The sequence below is a fragment of the Antennarius striatus genome, chromosome 10 (assembly GCF_040054535.1).
Source record: "Antennarius striatus isolate MH-2024 chromosome 10, ASM4005453v1, whole genome shotgun sequence".
Taxonomy (NCBI): Eukaryota; Metazoa; Chordata; class Actinopteri; order Lophiiformes; family Antennariidae; genus Antennarius; species Antennarius striatus.
In genome coordinates, this window is record NC_090785.1 from 3,578,401 (window position 1) to 3,594,620 (window position 16,220).

The following is a 16,220-nucleotide window of genomic DNA, read 5'->3' on the forward strand; positions in this document are numbered from 1 at the left end:
ATTATCAGACTCGTATTTATGTTTGTGCTTTTGCAGCTTGATGGCACCTTCATCATTTGTATGACCCACAAAGGTTTTTTGTGTTTTTTTTGGGGGGGGGGGAAGCAAGCATTAAGTGTCGCTTGTCTGGGCGGGGGATGAACTTCATTATTAGATCTCACATAATAAACTTCAGCAGTGACATTTTTTCCCGTCTCCCTAAAAACTAATGCTGGGAACGGGTCATCTAAATCCTCCCCAAACAACCGGTGCTAAAAAAAAAACGGTTCCTTGTTCTTGTTTTTTTTTAATATTCTTGTTTTTAAGAGACTTCATCTCATCAGGGTTGAATTATTATGCTGCAAATTGTACATGGCATAATGTGTTTCCCACTGAGCTTAATAAATACGGGCACTGTTTCTCTTCTGTTGAGAATAATGTTGTCATGTTTTTGGTTTGGGCGTGCACTTACTGTTTAAATAGACCTACACTCAGAAGAAACAAGCTACATTTGTAAACGCTACAAATATAAGACGCCAGCTCAAATCGAAGAGGCTCTAACTTAAGTAACTTGTTTAGCGCATTGTTTTTTGTTTTTTTAAACAATTTGCTTTACGAAGTTCTCCTTTGTCATAAAAGCATCTGCTAAGTTCCCTCCTGAGATGTCAGTTGCATCTCTTAATCAGGGAGCTGAAAATATCCCAGCTAATAAAGTGTGGTACTTTGTGCCCTGACTCAGAAATGGCCTTGAGTTAGACGATGGCATTCGGAACTTGAAATTTTTTCTTGTGGCACGACGCATCTTTTCTCAGGTGTAGATGAAGGTAAAGTTTTTGAGTTTCATCCGTGGCGGCGTGAAGCAGCAACCTCTTTATGATCTGAGCGAATCAATCGGGATACGCGGCGACAGTTTCTCTTTTCTGAGGAAGACAAGTTGATTGAATGCTAACCGCGGGATGACCTTGAGATGCCTTAGCCCTTATCGACAAAACAATATGTGCACACCTATCATCAGGCAGAGGAATAAATCACTATCACCGCAGGTGGACTCTAAATCAAGTGTGTGTCAGTGGGTGGGAACAAAGGGAACCGACAGGGTCAAAAACGGAAGACCTGGTCCACCACATAATTGCACGCATCAAGAAAACCACCAGGTGGGGGGATGTAAACATACAGTATTTTGACTTCCTTTTTTTTTTTTTAAGGTGGCCCCCGGGATCCGTTTCATTTGAAACCTCATGGACTTTATTCCTCATGCACTTAGAGTAGACTTGGCCACATGTGCAGACAGTAAATTATTCCGTACAAGACAGTTGATTGAAAAAAATGTCGAATATAAATCAGTGTTATGATCTTGTTTGATATATTTTCTGTGACATGACCTCCTCGAAAATAAATTACTCAATTGACAGCATTAACTACTTTTGCAAGCAATTAGCGGTAATTCATTATGCGGCGTAACCTCCCATCAAAGTGTTTGTCTTTAAAGGACATGCTACTTTGACTCAATACTAACTAGTGTTCTCCCGTCGCTTTCAGCGTTCTTAAATATGCAGAGTGGTGCACTCAGCGCCTGCTAGTGTAACCGGTGCGCGTCATTATATAGTGAATGACTGATCTCGCCGCGATCACAATATTGAAGCCGTGTTAAGACATCATGTTTGGTTCGGGCTCATTGACGCGAGTTTAAATGTAGGCATCAGACAAATGAAGCGTTTAACGGTTTAGAAAAAAAAAAGATGCAAGTCAGACATTGACTGTTCTGGATTTACTGCTGGGATTAAACGGCAAGCAGGATGTTTGAAACATTTTATACAAAGGATACCAGTTCTGAAGAATCTCCAATGAACTGAAACATAAACTTAATGAGACGTCCATGATCCCATGCAAAAAAAAAAAAAGATAGTTTTATACTTTATGCAAGTAAATAGAAACTTAGTCATTAAAATAAAGGTTAATATGTAGAAGTCTGAGTCATTACAGAGTTTGGATTGTATTCTCTCATTAACGTTTCCCGTCCTTATTCTGATTTTTGCGTTGGTGAGGCTGAGATGTTGAACTTTGTTCCTTTTATATCATGTGTGCGTCATATTGGGATGGAAATAATATTATTTAGATGCCTTTTTATAAATTTCTGCAGAACCTAAGCAATCCATGCATAGCTCTAGTTCAGCTTTCGTTCTGCTCCAAGATAACCAAGATGGCTTCATTTAAAGTCGCTGATTAGTTTACCGTGTAGTCGAGTTCATGTTTGCCGCTATTCTCAAGTTTCAAGGAGGTGTTCAGACCTTTTCATTTAATTAGAATAACAATATTTAATTCAACTGTAAAAATGGATTTCTTTGGAGACCAATGCACTTGCATGGATAATTGCATGAAGTAATTACTCCAGAGCAACAGTTAATTTTGTCAAAAATAGCATATAAAATTGACACTTTAGTCACGTCTGTGGCATTAGCCACAAGTTCTGTAAGTGATCCTCTCAATACGATGCTGGGAGGTGTCTGCTGTTACATATGTATATCTTTAAGAGCCCACTTCAGCATTTTTTTTTTTTTTCACTTACATACAATGAGATTCAGCTGGAGTCCTCATTACGACACTTGAGAGTGAGGCTTTTCAAGGCCTGCTCAACCACACCTTGCAGTTATAAATTTACTGTCAATCCTCATCGGATTCACGCGACCGGGGGAATTCTTCTGGCAAAATGAAATTATGTCTCGGGTATAAGAGCTGGTCCTGTGGTACGGTGTCTGGCAGACTGTACGATTTTATTTTTTTTGGAAAATGTGTTAGATGTGATCTCTCGGGTGAAAATTAAAATCAAAGGCAATCTAAGTAGTTTTTGTAAGTGTGCGCGTCTTGTGTGTGGATGTTTCTGTGGGATGCACATGTAAATGATGAGTCAGACAGTCGTGCATCAGATCAGAGGAGGAAAATTTAAGATTTTTTTTTGTGTATGCGTGTGTGTGTGTGTGTGTGTGTGTGTGTGTGTGTGTGTATGCAGACAAGCCTCGGTGTCAGGATCACACCACGACTGATTAGTAATGTGTAAAATCCCAGCCAACTAGCCTTTTGGAATAGAAAGGATCTTGCAGTGCTTTTTGGTTACCTGCCAAAGTGGATGGTGGTGTCGACAAAGTGGTAATCCTCAAGACACTTTTTTCTTTTTCCTTGTGTGTTTTCCTTTTCATGTATTTTGCCAACATCCTTCGTGCCAAGCATCCATTTCCGCAGCAATTCCTGCAGTATTTTAGTCTTTTTTTATTTTTTTATTTTTTAAGGTTACAGTATAAATTGCTGCTGCTGCTGTTGCATCTGTCCCAGATTATCTTTGCTTATGGAAAAAGAATAAATAAATAAATCATGAAGTGCAGATGAATCGGTATGAGTCATCCCAATAAAAATTCATAGATGTCATCATATTTTACAGTTGTAGACTGCGACGGCTTAAATAGTGGGAGTAGATGAACTCCCCCCTTGTTGATGAAGCGGGAAAGTAAGTCTCAAGCCTAATGTTAGACTCCTAAGACCATCTTAAATAAGTCGACGTCGGATCTGAGCCCTCGTCAAATTTAATCAAAGTCATTCAATAGGAGGACATCCGTGTGCAAACAGTGTGAACGCTCTGAGGAAATGACTCAAGACGGCACCGCTCTGATCTCTCTTCAGCCACAATACTATCACGCAGGTGCGGAGCTATAGCTGTACCTGAATAGCAGCCCCCCCTTCCCATGGTGAGAAGGCAGGTGGTGAACAGGGCCTGAGCGATGGCCAATGGCAGCAAGCCTGGTGAGGAACCTCTGCGGCATCTGTCTCATCTGTAAAACATTAAAGCAACTCGATTATTCTGGCTTGTCACCTTGAAATGCTAATGCCAACCCGGGACGGCGACTAATAGACAGATTACATATGGGGAAGGACTTTGATTTGCATTGTTTTCTCTCTCTCTCTCTCTTTCTCCGGCGTCCCTCTAGCCGGATCCGAGCCATCCGACAAATCCGCCCTCTCTTTTGTCCTCCTTGAGGATGTCTTCAAATGTCACCCCGATGACAAGCGACGCCGCGAGAGCAGAAGGGAGAGAGAGAGAGAGAGAGGCTTCTGCTTTTCCTGTTACGTGCTTTCTCAATGGGGAACGGCCGGGCGCGCACACACCAACACGGCACGATCACACCGACGCACAGTCATTCATTTGCTCTCTTTGTGTGTTTTCTTCTCTCACACACACGGAACACCACATTGCTATCGCCGGGCGCTGCCTGGATTAGCATAGTAATGTGTCTTGTTGCATCACACTTGCCGTAATCAATTACAGCCGGTCATCCAGTGTGTATAGCTGCAGACATTTACACAAGTCCGCTGTTTGTTAATCATGTCCAACAGCGTTTCATCTTTAGACGCCTTCAGTTGCTTCTTTTGGGGGGAGGGAGGGGAAAAAAGAGGTCCGCCATGGAAAAAAAAACAAACAAAAAAAAAACACACCAGTGCCTGCCGTGATTTAAAAACTGAGTGGGATTTAATGTCCAGGACAGGAAGTTGTTGGAGTGTCACTGATGCAAAGATTCTGACAACTCTCCCTTTACTATTTTACACACTTCCATGCAAAAAGGGAAAGGAATAAATGACTTAATAAACATAGCTGAGTCTATAAATTTAAACCACCCACCGCTACCCAGATGTTTATTACAGGGGCGTCAAGTTGGTTCGTTTCACTATACTGTACAAATAAATGTTCGGTTACGACGCCTTATTATTTGAGATATGCATTAAAATAGTCTTTTTCATTATTTTTGCTTTAACACAGTATGTATTCTGGTACTGCAGACGTGACCTGCGTTTTGCGGGCATCTTTAGATAAATTAGCTGGGCTTGAGGCTGATTTGCCCGTAAGAAATCGCAGTTTCTTTTACTTCACTCCACACAAGCGCAAACGATCCGGTGTTGTTGCTTGGCTACATCACTCCAAAAGGACGTTATATGCATTCAGGTGATTCGAGAACCTTTAAATTGGTTATAGCGACGGCCACGCGAGACTGAAGTCAGAAATGGAGTGTGACAAGTTGACGATTCAGTCTAATATTGTGCAATCTGAGACCTTTATTTACAGAAAAAAATGTGTCCCTATCATCATTTGCGATGGGCGGTTACCTTCCCTGTAATAGAGAGCGTACACATCCTCACATGCACACATGGACTCACACGAAGCATGTCCTTTCCTGTCTGACTCAGATTGCATCACTTACACTTACACCTCTCCAGATAGCGGCGTCAATTCGCCACCACCAACGTTGTGCGAGTTTTTTGACCTCAATTCCTAGCCAACCGCATGTGTCGGGAGTCTGCCTCGGCAACAGTACAGATTGTTCCAGATTGCAGAGTCTGATCGTCTGCCGGTTTGCAGAGGATGGGGAAGTATTGTCATTCCACCGGTGATGCACGGTAACCTTTGAAAAAGGAATCCCTGTCTGTCCGGCGCAGGTGTCAATCAATGCACGAAGGAGCCAGACCATCAAAACCTGACATTTGTTCTTCTAGTCAGGAATTGATCAGTGGGGGGGTTTTAACATAGAGACACCCTCATAGGAGGTAGGAGACACCTGAAATATCAGCGGCACAGCCAAATATACGCACTGCGTTATGGCGTGGGTTCATTATGTGTTCGTTTGTGGAACAAACAAGCTTTAATTTGGATCACGAGTTCAACATTTGGTCCACTGAAAGCATAAAATGGTTCACAAAAACTGTTCTCCTTCATTTATGGCTTCCCTAAAGCCACCACTCCTATCAAATAATCATTTTCCTCCAATCAAACCTTTGATTAGTAAGACGTTCCGTCGTTAACTACTCAGCCTCAGATTGTGCTCCCAATTAGCCGCTGTCAAACTCTTTAGTACCGATTCCCAGTCAGGATTAGAAAAGTCTCCACCAAACTTAACACGGAGACATCACAGATGCCACACTAATAATTTATGAGCAAACACAGCTTTATCAGCTCATTGATGTATTTAAATCAGTGGTTTCCATGGCAACCAAGTCTTCCAAGGGGGGGGGGGGGGGGGGGGCTATGGAAACACAAAAACACACTGTAAGATGCAGACTGAGTTGTCCGGGCCCCTAGTCTATGACGGGTGACTCTCTCATGACCTTGCAGCCAAGGATTGCTTTAAAGTGGCATTTACCATATTATATAAGTGGGTTTTATAGGCACTTGTTTACTTCTGTGCTAGCAGTCTTTATTTTAATGCTTTTGTATTTACTCAATGTTACTTTAACCCCTTGAACTCTTCTCTTTGGGAGAGCGCTTTTAGTTCTAGTAAAAACAGATTGTAGGAGAGTAAACCTGGATGAGACTATGTAGCGCTCACCCTACTTTATTTATACTATGTTAAGGTTCCCCTGAGCAAAGCACTTAACCCCTAATTGGTTCAGTTGAAAAGAAATAACTGTGGCGGTTCTCCCTAATGCAGACACGGATGCATAGTATATGAATTTTTCTTTATATTTTAATATCAGTGCATCTTAAAAACTAACATTCCATCTGTTTTTTTAACCCACAGTTTTTCTTTTTTGAAGATCAAGACGAAGAATACTTTTGGAAATTATTTTAAATTATTTTTTTCTTTCTGATCAATCAAAATATATTCTCCACTCCCACCAGGTAGACGTAATTTTATTGGTGAATGTCAAGAAGACCGTTACCTAAATACTAGACATCATTCTGCAACTTTCTTCATTTTTATTAAATATTATTAATGAGATACATTCTGCTCAACTACTTAAGTATTCCCTTTCAAGACTAGAAGTTGCTTATCCTTTTTTTCCCCCAAAAGCAGAAGGTTTGAATCTTGAAAAAAGGGATAATTTACACTTTTTTTTTCTGAGCTGGAAAAGAATTTGCATTGCATGGTCAATTCATCCATTTTCACTGTCCATCCCTGTAAGCCTGGGGGTATTTTGGTATTAATCTCCAAGTAGTGACACGAGTGGCAACAAGGCTTAATTCATTTACTTAAGAGCTTTTCACATGGGGTTTAAAAGTTAATAGGACGATCACTCTGTAGTCCATTTGATTAAACCCTCTTAATTACCCCAGGTATAATAGGCTATTAGCGAAGGACCAGTTGTAAAAGAGCAAGTGGGACATGATTGTTTTTACGAGGTCCTTTTTGTTCACCTTTTCCAATGTCAGGATTTGACTGAATATAACCCAGATTCTCTCACAGTCTAGTCCGCAAGGGAGTTACTAGTGTCTTAAGATATACTATACTGGGTATTCAGCTACTTGACATTATTTGGACAATTGCATTTTATCAATTTTTCTCTCATTTAACATTTATTTGTGCAATATTTCTCATAATTTAATATTATTTTCTCCTCTTTCCAGGCATTTTCTTTTTAAAACGGGCACAGGAACAACACCTTTCTTTGGTGCAGCAGCCCCCGGTTACACCATGGCAACGGGGACGGTTTACTCAACACCAGCGCGCCCTTTGCCCAGAAACAGCCTGTCCAGAGGGGCTTTCAAGTTCAAGAAGTCACCTAAGCATTGCTCCTGGAAATGCACCGCCATGATTGCTGTGGGGATAGCTGTGGTTCTGACCATCATTCTCTGCTATTGCATAGGTAAGCTGAAGATCAGACTGCATGTGCATTAAAGTTTGATTATGCACAGATTGCATTGCATTAATAATTAAAAGGATAGAAGAAAGAGACATGATAGATAATGGGAAATGATAAAGACGATCGTATCAATAAGAGTAAATGCACCAGTTAGTTTTGTCCGCATTCCCAGAGACGGCCAGTGTGAGAAAAATAGGAAGCAATGCTGTGAAGCATTGAAGGAAGAATGTTAGAAGACGTTATTTAGTTATCCTTGTCAACCGCATTTTTTGTATCTGAGAAGAAGTTACATTTTTTTGAAAAAATAAATTGTAATATCCCTGAAACATTTTAGGCAGTCTTATGATGAACACTTTTTTTTTTTTTTTTTTGGTGTTAAACTACTGAAACCCTCATCTGAGACAAATCCCACTCACTGGATGAAGTCAAAATTGAACTTGTTACCACGGAAACAGCAAGATACAAGTAATAAAGTCTTAAATTTCAAAAATCATTACTCTAGCACTTGGTTTTTCCCTACTAAAAGATTTTTGAGAAAAAGGAAAATGTCAAGTATGAAAAGCCAACTAGAATAAACTTAAGACCAAAGGGTAACCATAGATATGAAAGAAATACAGATGACAAATGTCCCCAAAATGCAAAAATGCACCATTTTGGTATTAGATTGTTGTGTGTTGGATGTTTCAATCAAAAACTAAACAGTTTTTTGGTTATCTTGTGGAAAGGAATTGTATATAACAGACAGACAGACCCATGAAACCCATTCCCATTCTATTCCTTGTTTGTTACGACTGGTGTTTAATTACCAGACCAATGCATTTCTGGATTCCAAAAATGGAAAAAAACACAATTAAAAGGGCTCTAAAAATGAAAATGTCAAAACCGTAAACCGTGCCATTTTAATAGTCAGCATTCAGACCTTTAAGTCCTCCCATCATGACCGCCGATGTGTTGGAGAAGACTGAGAGTGAGACTTCCTGTCAGGGAGTTCATTCTTGATCCGGACCCAAAAAGACAGAGTGTGACTGCTCATGTCTCTTTTTCTTCCCTTATTATTCTGTACAGCTGACAACCCATTAGCCTCAGCACTTCAAGGCCACATTCCCCCCAGCCTTTTATCTACACATGTCCTTCAATCCTGCAGGTGACACCGGATTCATGGCACCAATTTAAAGAGCCCTTTATTATTCCACCTACAAGGTTCTGATGATTGTCGTGTGTAAAGGGAGTTCATTAGGTAAAATCTCATCAATTAAGTGTTAACTTTGCCACATATTCTTTGCTTTGACTGAGAGCTTCTATCAGAACATTTCTTTTTCTTGTGAACGGGGCAATCCAGGTGAGAAAACATCCACCTAAATATCTCACGTTCCATCTAGGTGGTGACGCTTTGTTTACATTTAAATACTGTTCGTTTAGAGCAAAATCCAACTGTCGAGCCAAGGCGAAATTAACTAAACATGGAGGTCTAATAAATATGTTGTGGAGGTGCGGTGCAAGCTGTCACCCAATGAATGAAAACCAGTGGTTTTGGTGCCAGGAGCGACATATTTCTGTCAGTTCAAGGGAGCGAAGACTTCATTATCCGCGCTGACATTGAACAATCTTTATAAATGCCGTTCGGTCAAACGGAACCAATGATAGACAAGCTGCTAGACTAAATGAAGCCAGCATGCCTTTTTAATCTGTGTTGAAGTTTGATCTCTGTCAGGAGTATTTCTATTTCACCGCCTTTTTCTTTTTCCAAAAATTGCAGATGTCCCGATATGATTCAGTCTGCCTGACTAAGCTCTCAGTCATGTTCAGACATGGCACCAGTGCACTTCTGAGCAAAGCCTCCCTGTTTGTCTCCCTTTGACAGGGGGGCTTTGCATCATCATTTCTGATCCCCAGTTCACAGAACAACAGCCAATTTATGTCCTCGGAGGTCCCGTTAAAACACAGACAGAGAGGTTCAAATGGCCAGAACAGATGGCGTCGTCAAAATGAAACACAATTCGAGGACCTGAACTGTTATAACAAAGCACACAGTCCCAAATAGGACAACTTTAAAAGAAAAACTTGGCTATACTGGAATCAAAACTTGCTCATTCTGTCAAACAGGAAGTGCTTTTACCTCCACTAGGATGATAAACTTCTACCCATCCTCTCCCTCTCCTTTGGGCATAAATCCCTATGAGTAGGTTTTTCGTGCATTTTTTTTACGGCATGTGTCGACGCTGACTTCGTGCTAACCTTTAGAATCTTGACCACAGCAATAAACCTGCTACAGATTCATCTCCTCCATGCCCTCCCTTGTCATCCAAGTCCTTAATCTTTTCCCCGTCCCTTTCTCCTCAAGCTGATATATAAGTATTCATCTGGCTCGGAGGCAGGGGGAAATGTGACATAGTTGTATAAGGAGAAATATGGGGTTGTTGGGACGCTCCTATAACCACTGTTTTATTAGCGAATCGAGAGGGGAGTGCTCTCACCGAGTAGAGGTCATAAATGTGCAAGATCAAAATCAATATTCACAATCTCTTTATTGACTTAACTGTTTTGCTCCTTGTTGTCGTTCATGATTTTGCATCATAAAATGGGGATGGATGAACACATACTTTTTTTTTTTTTACGTCTTAGCTACTCCTCTGTGTCAGCCGCTGTTTATGTGCTCATGATCTGCTCAGTGTGCACGGAGAAACTGAGCAGAAAGAGTCATTTGTTCCAACTGTTGTCTCCAACAGTTGTGTGGAGATTAAATTCATTTACAACATTTTCAATCACCTGCAATCACTGCCTTTTTTAATTTTTTTTTTGAGTGTAGCCCTGCTGGAAGTGTAGAAATTGTTATTTTGGACTGATTCCAGAACGCACGCCTGGTGCGTGTGTGTGTGTGTGTGTGTCTGATTATGTGTGTGTGTGTGTTAAATGTGCAGTGCTCTGCCACTTGCCTCAGGTGTCGGGAGTATTTTTCACCACATCCTCTCTCTTTCTTCCACCACCAATTTTCCTGCCAAGCTATGTTCACTTTAACACCTTTCTGCCGTAAGCTTGGAAACCGAAATAAAAACAAAAAGAAAACATGCATTTATTTAAAATAGGCTGCCCTCAATTACTAGATCTTTTTTTTTTTGTTTTGTTCATGAAGATACCTCGCAAAATCCAAAACAGAGAATTTCCATTTATACCAAGGAATGAATCTGATCAGAACAAGCGGCGGCGCCGTCATTAAACTTGACCTCGGAAGACTGACAGTAGCGGCTGCTTTAATTCAAAAGCAAACCGGTTGAGGTAAGTTGTTTTTTTTTGTGTTTTTTTTGTTTTTTTAGCTCTGCCGCCGCAGGAGCGGCCCGATTGGAAGGATTTTGCTCATTTCTGAGATCAATGCAAGCCAATTGGGATCAAGTTTAGCTTTCATGGGGTGATGGAATGCAGAAAGGGCATTTTCATTTTTGAAATTCAAAGGGAACATCCCTGCGAACAATGTCCTCACTGGACATGTTTGATGAAAACGAGAATGTGCGGTCGTTTAGGGATGAACTTTGTTTTGATTTTTCTCAAGAGCCAAAATGCTGATATTTTTCTTATTTTATTTTGATTCTTGTCGCTGCTGATAAAGTCGGTTTTCTAGTTGAATTATCACACTGCTACTCGCAGATGAAGACACAACAACGCCTTTAAAAAGCAAATCAGCAGAAATGCTCATTTCTGGCTGATGCTATTCCTTATGAAATTTTTATAGTCCAATATTACTCACCTTTGAAGGTCAAGCATCTTAAAATAATTAAAAGTGCGTTTTAAACGAAGAACGGCTTTTTTTCATTCGCTTTGTAAAAGTGAATGTCATAGATATAAAATTCATGAAGAAAACCGATGCTGTAAATAAAAAGAAAAAAAAAAGGAAATTGGTCAGAAAATGAGGAATTTAATTTTGGGTTATTTTGCGAGCCGGTCGATATAACTGCTCTCGTGAAAGCGCTGGCACAGCGAGAACTCTTGGTTTTTATCAAGAAGAGACAGGATGATACAGGTGGCTCCACTCACCAGTAATGAGTGTTATGTTGGGACAAACGACTGCTGGTAATTTGACACCAAAAAAAGGAAATTCCAGAAATCCTTTGGGGACTGGGATGTGGTGTCGCCGAGTTTCCTTCATCCACCACAGGACTAAAATTCCTCGCCGCGGTCGATCTCAGTCTTTGTCATTCCGTTTGAGTTTGTTGGGGATGCTCTCCCAGAGAACAGCTTACCAGGCACTGAGATTTTGCGGCTTATATCGAGAAGTCCCCTTGGGACATTTCTGGGGAGATGCGCAGGCAGGTTCCAGCATAAAACACTGTTTAGCTCAATAATTTTTAAGGCTGTTGAGCTCCAAGTTGTTGTTGGCACAATGTTTCTCCAGATGGGCTTTCTCTCTCTCTGCTAAATTAACTAATTATGCTTGGCGACAAAGGCCATCAGAATGACGTCTTTTACATATTTTAACAGGGAAAAAAAAACAAAAAAACATAGAGCTTTTGCAGTCCTTTATGTTTCTCATTGCAGTAAGTTGCTTCATTAAATAATCATTTTTAGTTTGCCTTTCAAGGAAAGACACAACTTTCACCTGCTGTATAATTAGCGCTGGGTTTTCCCATTAACAACACAAACAAGAAACCCTGTGAAAATGATGGAGAATTTGCTGCAGGGCTTCAGTTACATTTTCCAGTGTAGAAATGCTCAAACATGGTGTACACTTACAAATTCAGCCTGTTATATGTTGACGTTGAAGGCGTTCCATATTGCCAATTTTGACTTCCCTGATTAGAGCCTAGCTATTCCTGCTTCTAGCGATTGCTCTTGGCCTATATGTATATTGATTGGACTGGGCTAGGTTACAGAAACAACTTATGAAAATTCATAAACTGAACTTGATTCACCTCAAAGCAATTTGATGATGATGGTGGTGAGTGGGCATGTCAGCCCTGGTGCACTAAGAGGAACGCTCTCGGTGGTTCTGGACTCTGTGTGATACATGAAACCAGCTTTAAACAGTTTCCTTCCTGGTGGAAAGTTGGTGAATCTGGGAGATGTGACTGTAACCCGAACTAGAGTCTACAATCAGAGTGATTCGAGAGGCTTTTAGACCCCTATTTTTATTCCAGCACGGCCATAAGGGTGACCTTTGTAGCTAAGCGTGAAAGACGACTGAAATCATTTGCTTACCTTTGCTTGAACGAAACGTCTCGACTTCCTGCAAAAAAAAACAAATCCAAATTATCCTGGATACTGTTGCTGCCTTCTTGCACTGGTGACCTCCACATCTTACTTTACTTAAAATATGTACACATATTAATAAAATGAGTATAATATTACATATATATACACACAAGCGCGGTATTTTCTGCACTATAAGGCGCACTGGATTATTAGGCGCGCATTCAATAATGACACATTAAAAAAAAATAATTCAGATATAAGGCGCGCTGCATTGAGGTTACAGCTGAGAGTTGAGAACTCATCTGAGAACTCAATGAATGGCCTATTTTAAAACTGTTTTTATGTATAAGGTGCACTGAATTATAAGGTGTGCTGTCGGTTTTTGAGAAAATTAAAGGCTTTTAAGTGCACCTTATAGTGCAGAAAATGCTGTAAGTATTTGTAGAAATTATTCTGATTTTAATTATTTTTGTATTTAGTGAGTATCAGAACATACAGCAGAGGTAAATGGGCAAGTATATATTTACCGTGGGTGTGAATGTGAGGCTAAATGGTTGCTTCTCCATGTGTTGAACCAGTGATGAACTGGTGGTACCTCACATCATGCCCAGTGTTACGTGGGATAAGTTCCAGCCGTCCCTTCAACCCTGTAAAGGTTGAGTGGTTACAGACAATGGAGGGATAACTGCTTTTTCAATTGTTACCCCTATTTCTTTTTAGCCAATACTTGTTTTCTGTCTGAAGAGTCTGGTGTCGTTTCTCTTTTCAGGCGTATCCAGCCTCAGGTTAATGCTCCGTGTCCTCGGTTCATCTTTACGTTTTGTGACCCGGTGCGGCGGACAGTGTTTTCTTGGGATTCTGAAGCCTTCTCTCAATGTAAAGCCACAAAAGTGTTAACCTGAGAAATGAAATACTTACACAGAAGGTGGTTTGAAATAGTTGGTATTTAAAAGCAAGGAGTTTTGGAGTTTAACCAGGTCAAGGGGAATTTTGTGTACTTTTGGATTGGGAACAAATGAAAAACATCTTTTTTTTATAGAGTTCGCTCAACTCTTTTCAACATCTGCTAAGGTGCAGATTTGGCCTGTCTACCACACAACAGTCCTCTGACTGACCTGATTCTTGTTGAAGATGAAGAAAGAGCATTAAACTGACATCAGTGGGAAACAGGAAATCGGATCGATGTGGCAAATATCTTCTAAAGCACAACAGATGCGTACAGTTTCTTGCAGGTTTTTAACGCTGAAAGGTGCTGTCAGATTACTCCATTTAGAGTGCTTAGAAAGGTCAAAAATATTGATGGACCAGTCAGCAGTAATTTCTATGGCTGGTTTGTTTCACCAGCGACTTAAATGGGTTTTGACACCGAGGGCGATGCTGCCTAAATATACCTGGACAGCAAAACATTTTCACTCAACTTTAAAATGTGATTTATTATCTGTTTGGAGTTCAAGGCTATGGTGCACCTGATAATTTCATCTACCAAGGACAGCGCTGCATATCTTTTGACTAATATTATAATATATATATACATGGAAAGCTTAAAGCACATTCCTTATTCCTTAATAAAGCGCATGCCAGTTTATACTGATTGATGCACCGTCCAGTTTTCCATTTCTCCTTTGGTCTCCTTCACATTTGATATTCTCTCTGGCCCCAGATCCACCTCTCGGGTTATTTACTGCAGTCAATACCCATCTTCCAAGCAAGTGATGGGCGTTGGGAGAGAGGTTCCTCCCGCAGATCAAATGGTTGGAAATCAAGATGCTTCCTCAGCATGCTCCCTGGCTGGTGACTTTGAAGGAGATTGGCCCTCTTGCTGTGCTCACTGAAAGTACTGCAGTTCCCCCAAAACAACAAGAACACAGTTTGATTGCATCCAGTGCTGTGACAATAAAGGAGGCTGGCTGAATGAAAGCCAAGACACAGTTTAGTTATGTAAGAGAACAAGAGGAGTGTTGAAGCATCTACCCCTCTCACTTCCCCCTCCTGCTGTTTGTCTCAATAAACTACCTGACACTTAAAAGTCTTTTGCTTTCTGTCTCTTTTATTTTTTTTCTTCTTCTTCTTTTTTCCATCTCGCCCTCTCACCCACATGCAGCTGCATCGCCGTCGTGTCCTTTCGGCTTTGTGTTACACTCGGAGAGTTTAAGTGTCCTCTTCCCCAAAAGATAAAGATTTGTTTCAAACTACAAGCTCTGTTGTCTTTTGATACGCTTGCTGTTTGCACTGAGACACTGGGGCACATTAATGAACAGAACTCCCCTCAGAAACATGCTAGAACAACAGGGTTCCTACATATTGATTGAAATGTCTTTGTCTGGCCTCTGCCGGTTGTGCTTTTGCACAAAAGCCACCCTTGGGCAGAATTGCCTAAAAAAAAAGTGAACTGAAATGAAGTTAAACTGTTTTTATTCTGCCAGCAGTGGATCAATCCTTTGTCTGCTCTCCCGCAAGTCTTTTCTGCTTAAGTGGCTTGATTGTCTATGCAATGCTATTTGTTTATCCATTTCTGGAATCCCATAAAGATTTTTTTTTCATGTGTGTTTTTCACAGCAATGCACCTTTTTGGCCTCAATTGGCAGCTCCAAGAGTTGGACAACCAGCCGGCATTTGAAAATGGTGGAGTTGGAAAGATAGGACCCACTCATTCGAGCACGGTGACGGTTCTGGCTGCTGACGGTGAGGCTATAAAAGACTCCCCATCTGCATAAAGCGCTAGTTAACATTTACAGCTTTAATGTGCCTTTGCTATATCTTCTGAATTTCTTTTCGTCAAGGTTATTTGCTTCGCCTTTTGAACGTGCAGCTTTTTGTTTTTTAGAGAAATGATTAACTGCAAGCAAACGCGTATTTGAAAACAAATGCATTAAAAAAAACAAAAAAAAACCAAAAAAAACTTTAAGCACCAAAATGCTGATGACAAATGACAAACCTTAAAACCTGTTGGACTCATGAAAGAGTTCTTGGGATATTTGGTGCTCAAAGTGTCCTCCCCTAATATTAATTGACTCATTCCAGATGACTTTATACTGTCTAATCATAATCATGGGGCTTTGTGTATTCAAAAACAAGCAGGTATGTGATCTCTGCTCACCTTTACAGCAAAGGTTACCAAATTCCTTTCCCAGCACACTTAGGTATTTATAATGCATTGCCACGAAAAGATTAATTGAGTTGGGTAGGACACGCAAAAGCTCAATTGTTAAACTCGGCTAGATTTAAATCCTCATAAGTACTGCTAATTAAGATGGTAGCGGGCAGGTTTTGGACTGTTTAAAGGCAATCGATAGCCAGCCATTATTCTCCCCAGAGGTAAACTTGGCTTCCAGTCTTCCTGTTGACTGAAGCTAAAGTGACAGGCAATGGCCTCATTACACACAAAACACAGAGGGGTCCAAATAATGAAAGGATTGGCTCACACAACACACAGATTCCAT

General features: G+C 40.6%; 1 protein-coding gene across 2 annotated transcripts in view; it reads left to right on the forward strand.

Moving 5' to 3' along the window:
• Window positions 1-16,220, forward strand: part of si:dkey-237h12.3 (teneurin-3) — a 132,478-nt gene that overhangs the window by 60,193 nt on the left and 56,065 nt on the right. For both annotated transcript variants that reach the window (XM_068325079.1, XM_068325078.1), the window contains exons 5-6: window positions 7,364-7,602; window positions 15,337-15,462. In XM_068325079.1, the coding sequence (XP_068181180.1) occupies window positions 7,364-7,602; window positions 15,337-15,462 (365 nt within the window). The remainder of the gene's footprint in view (window positions 1-7,363; window positions 7,603-15,336; window positions 15,463-16,220) is intronic.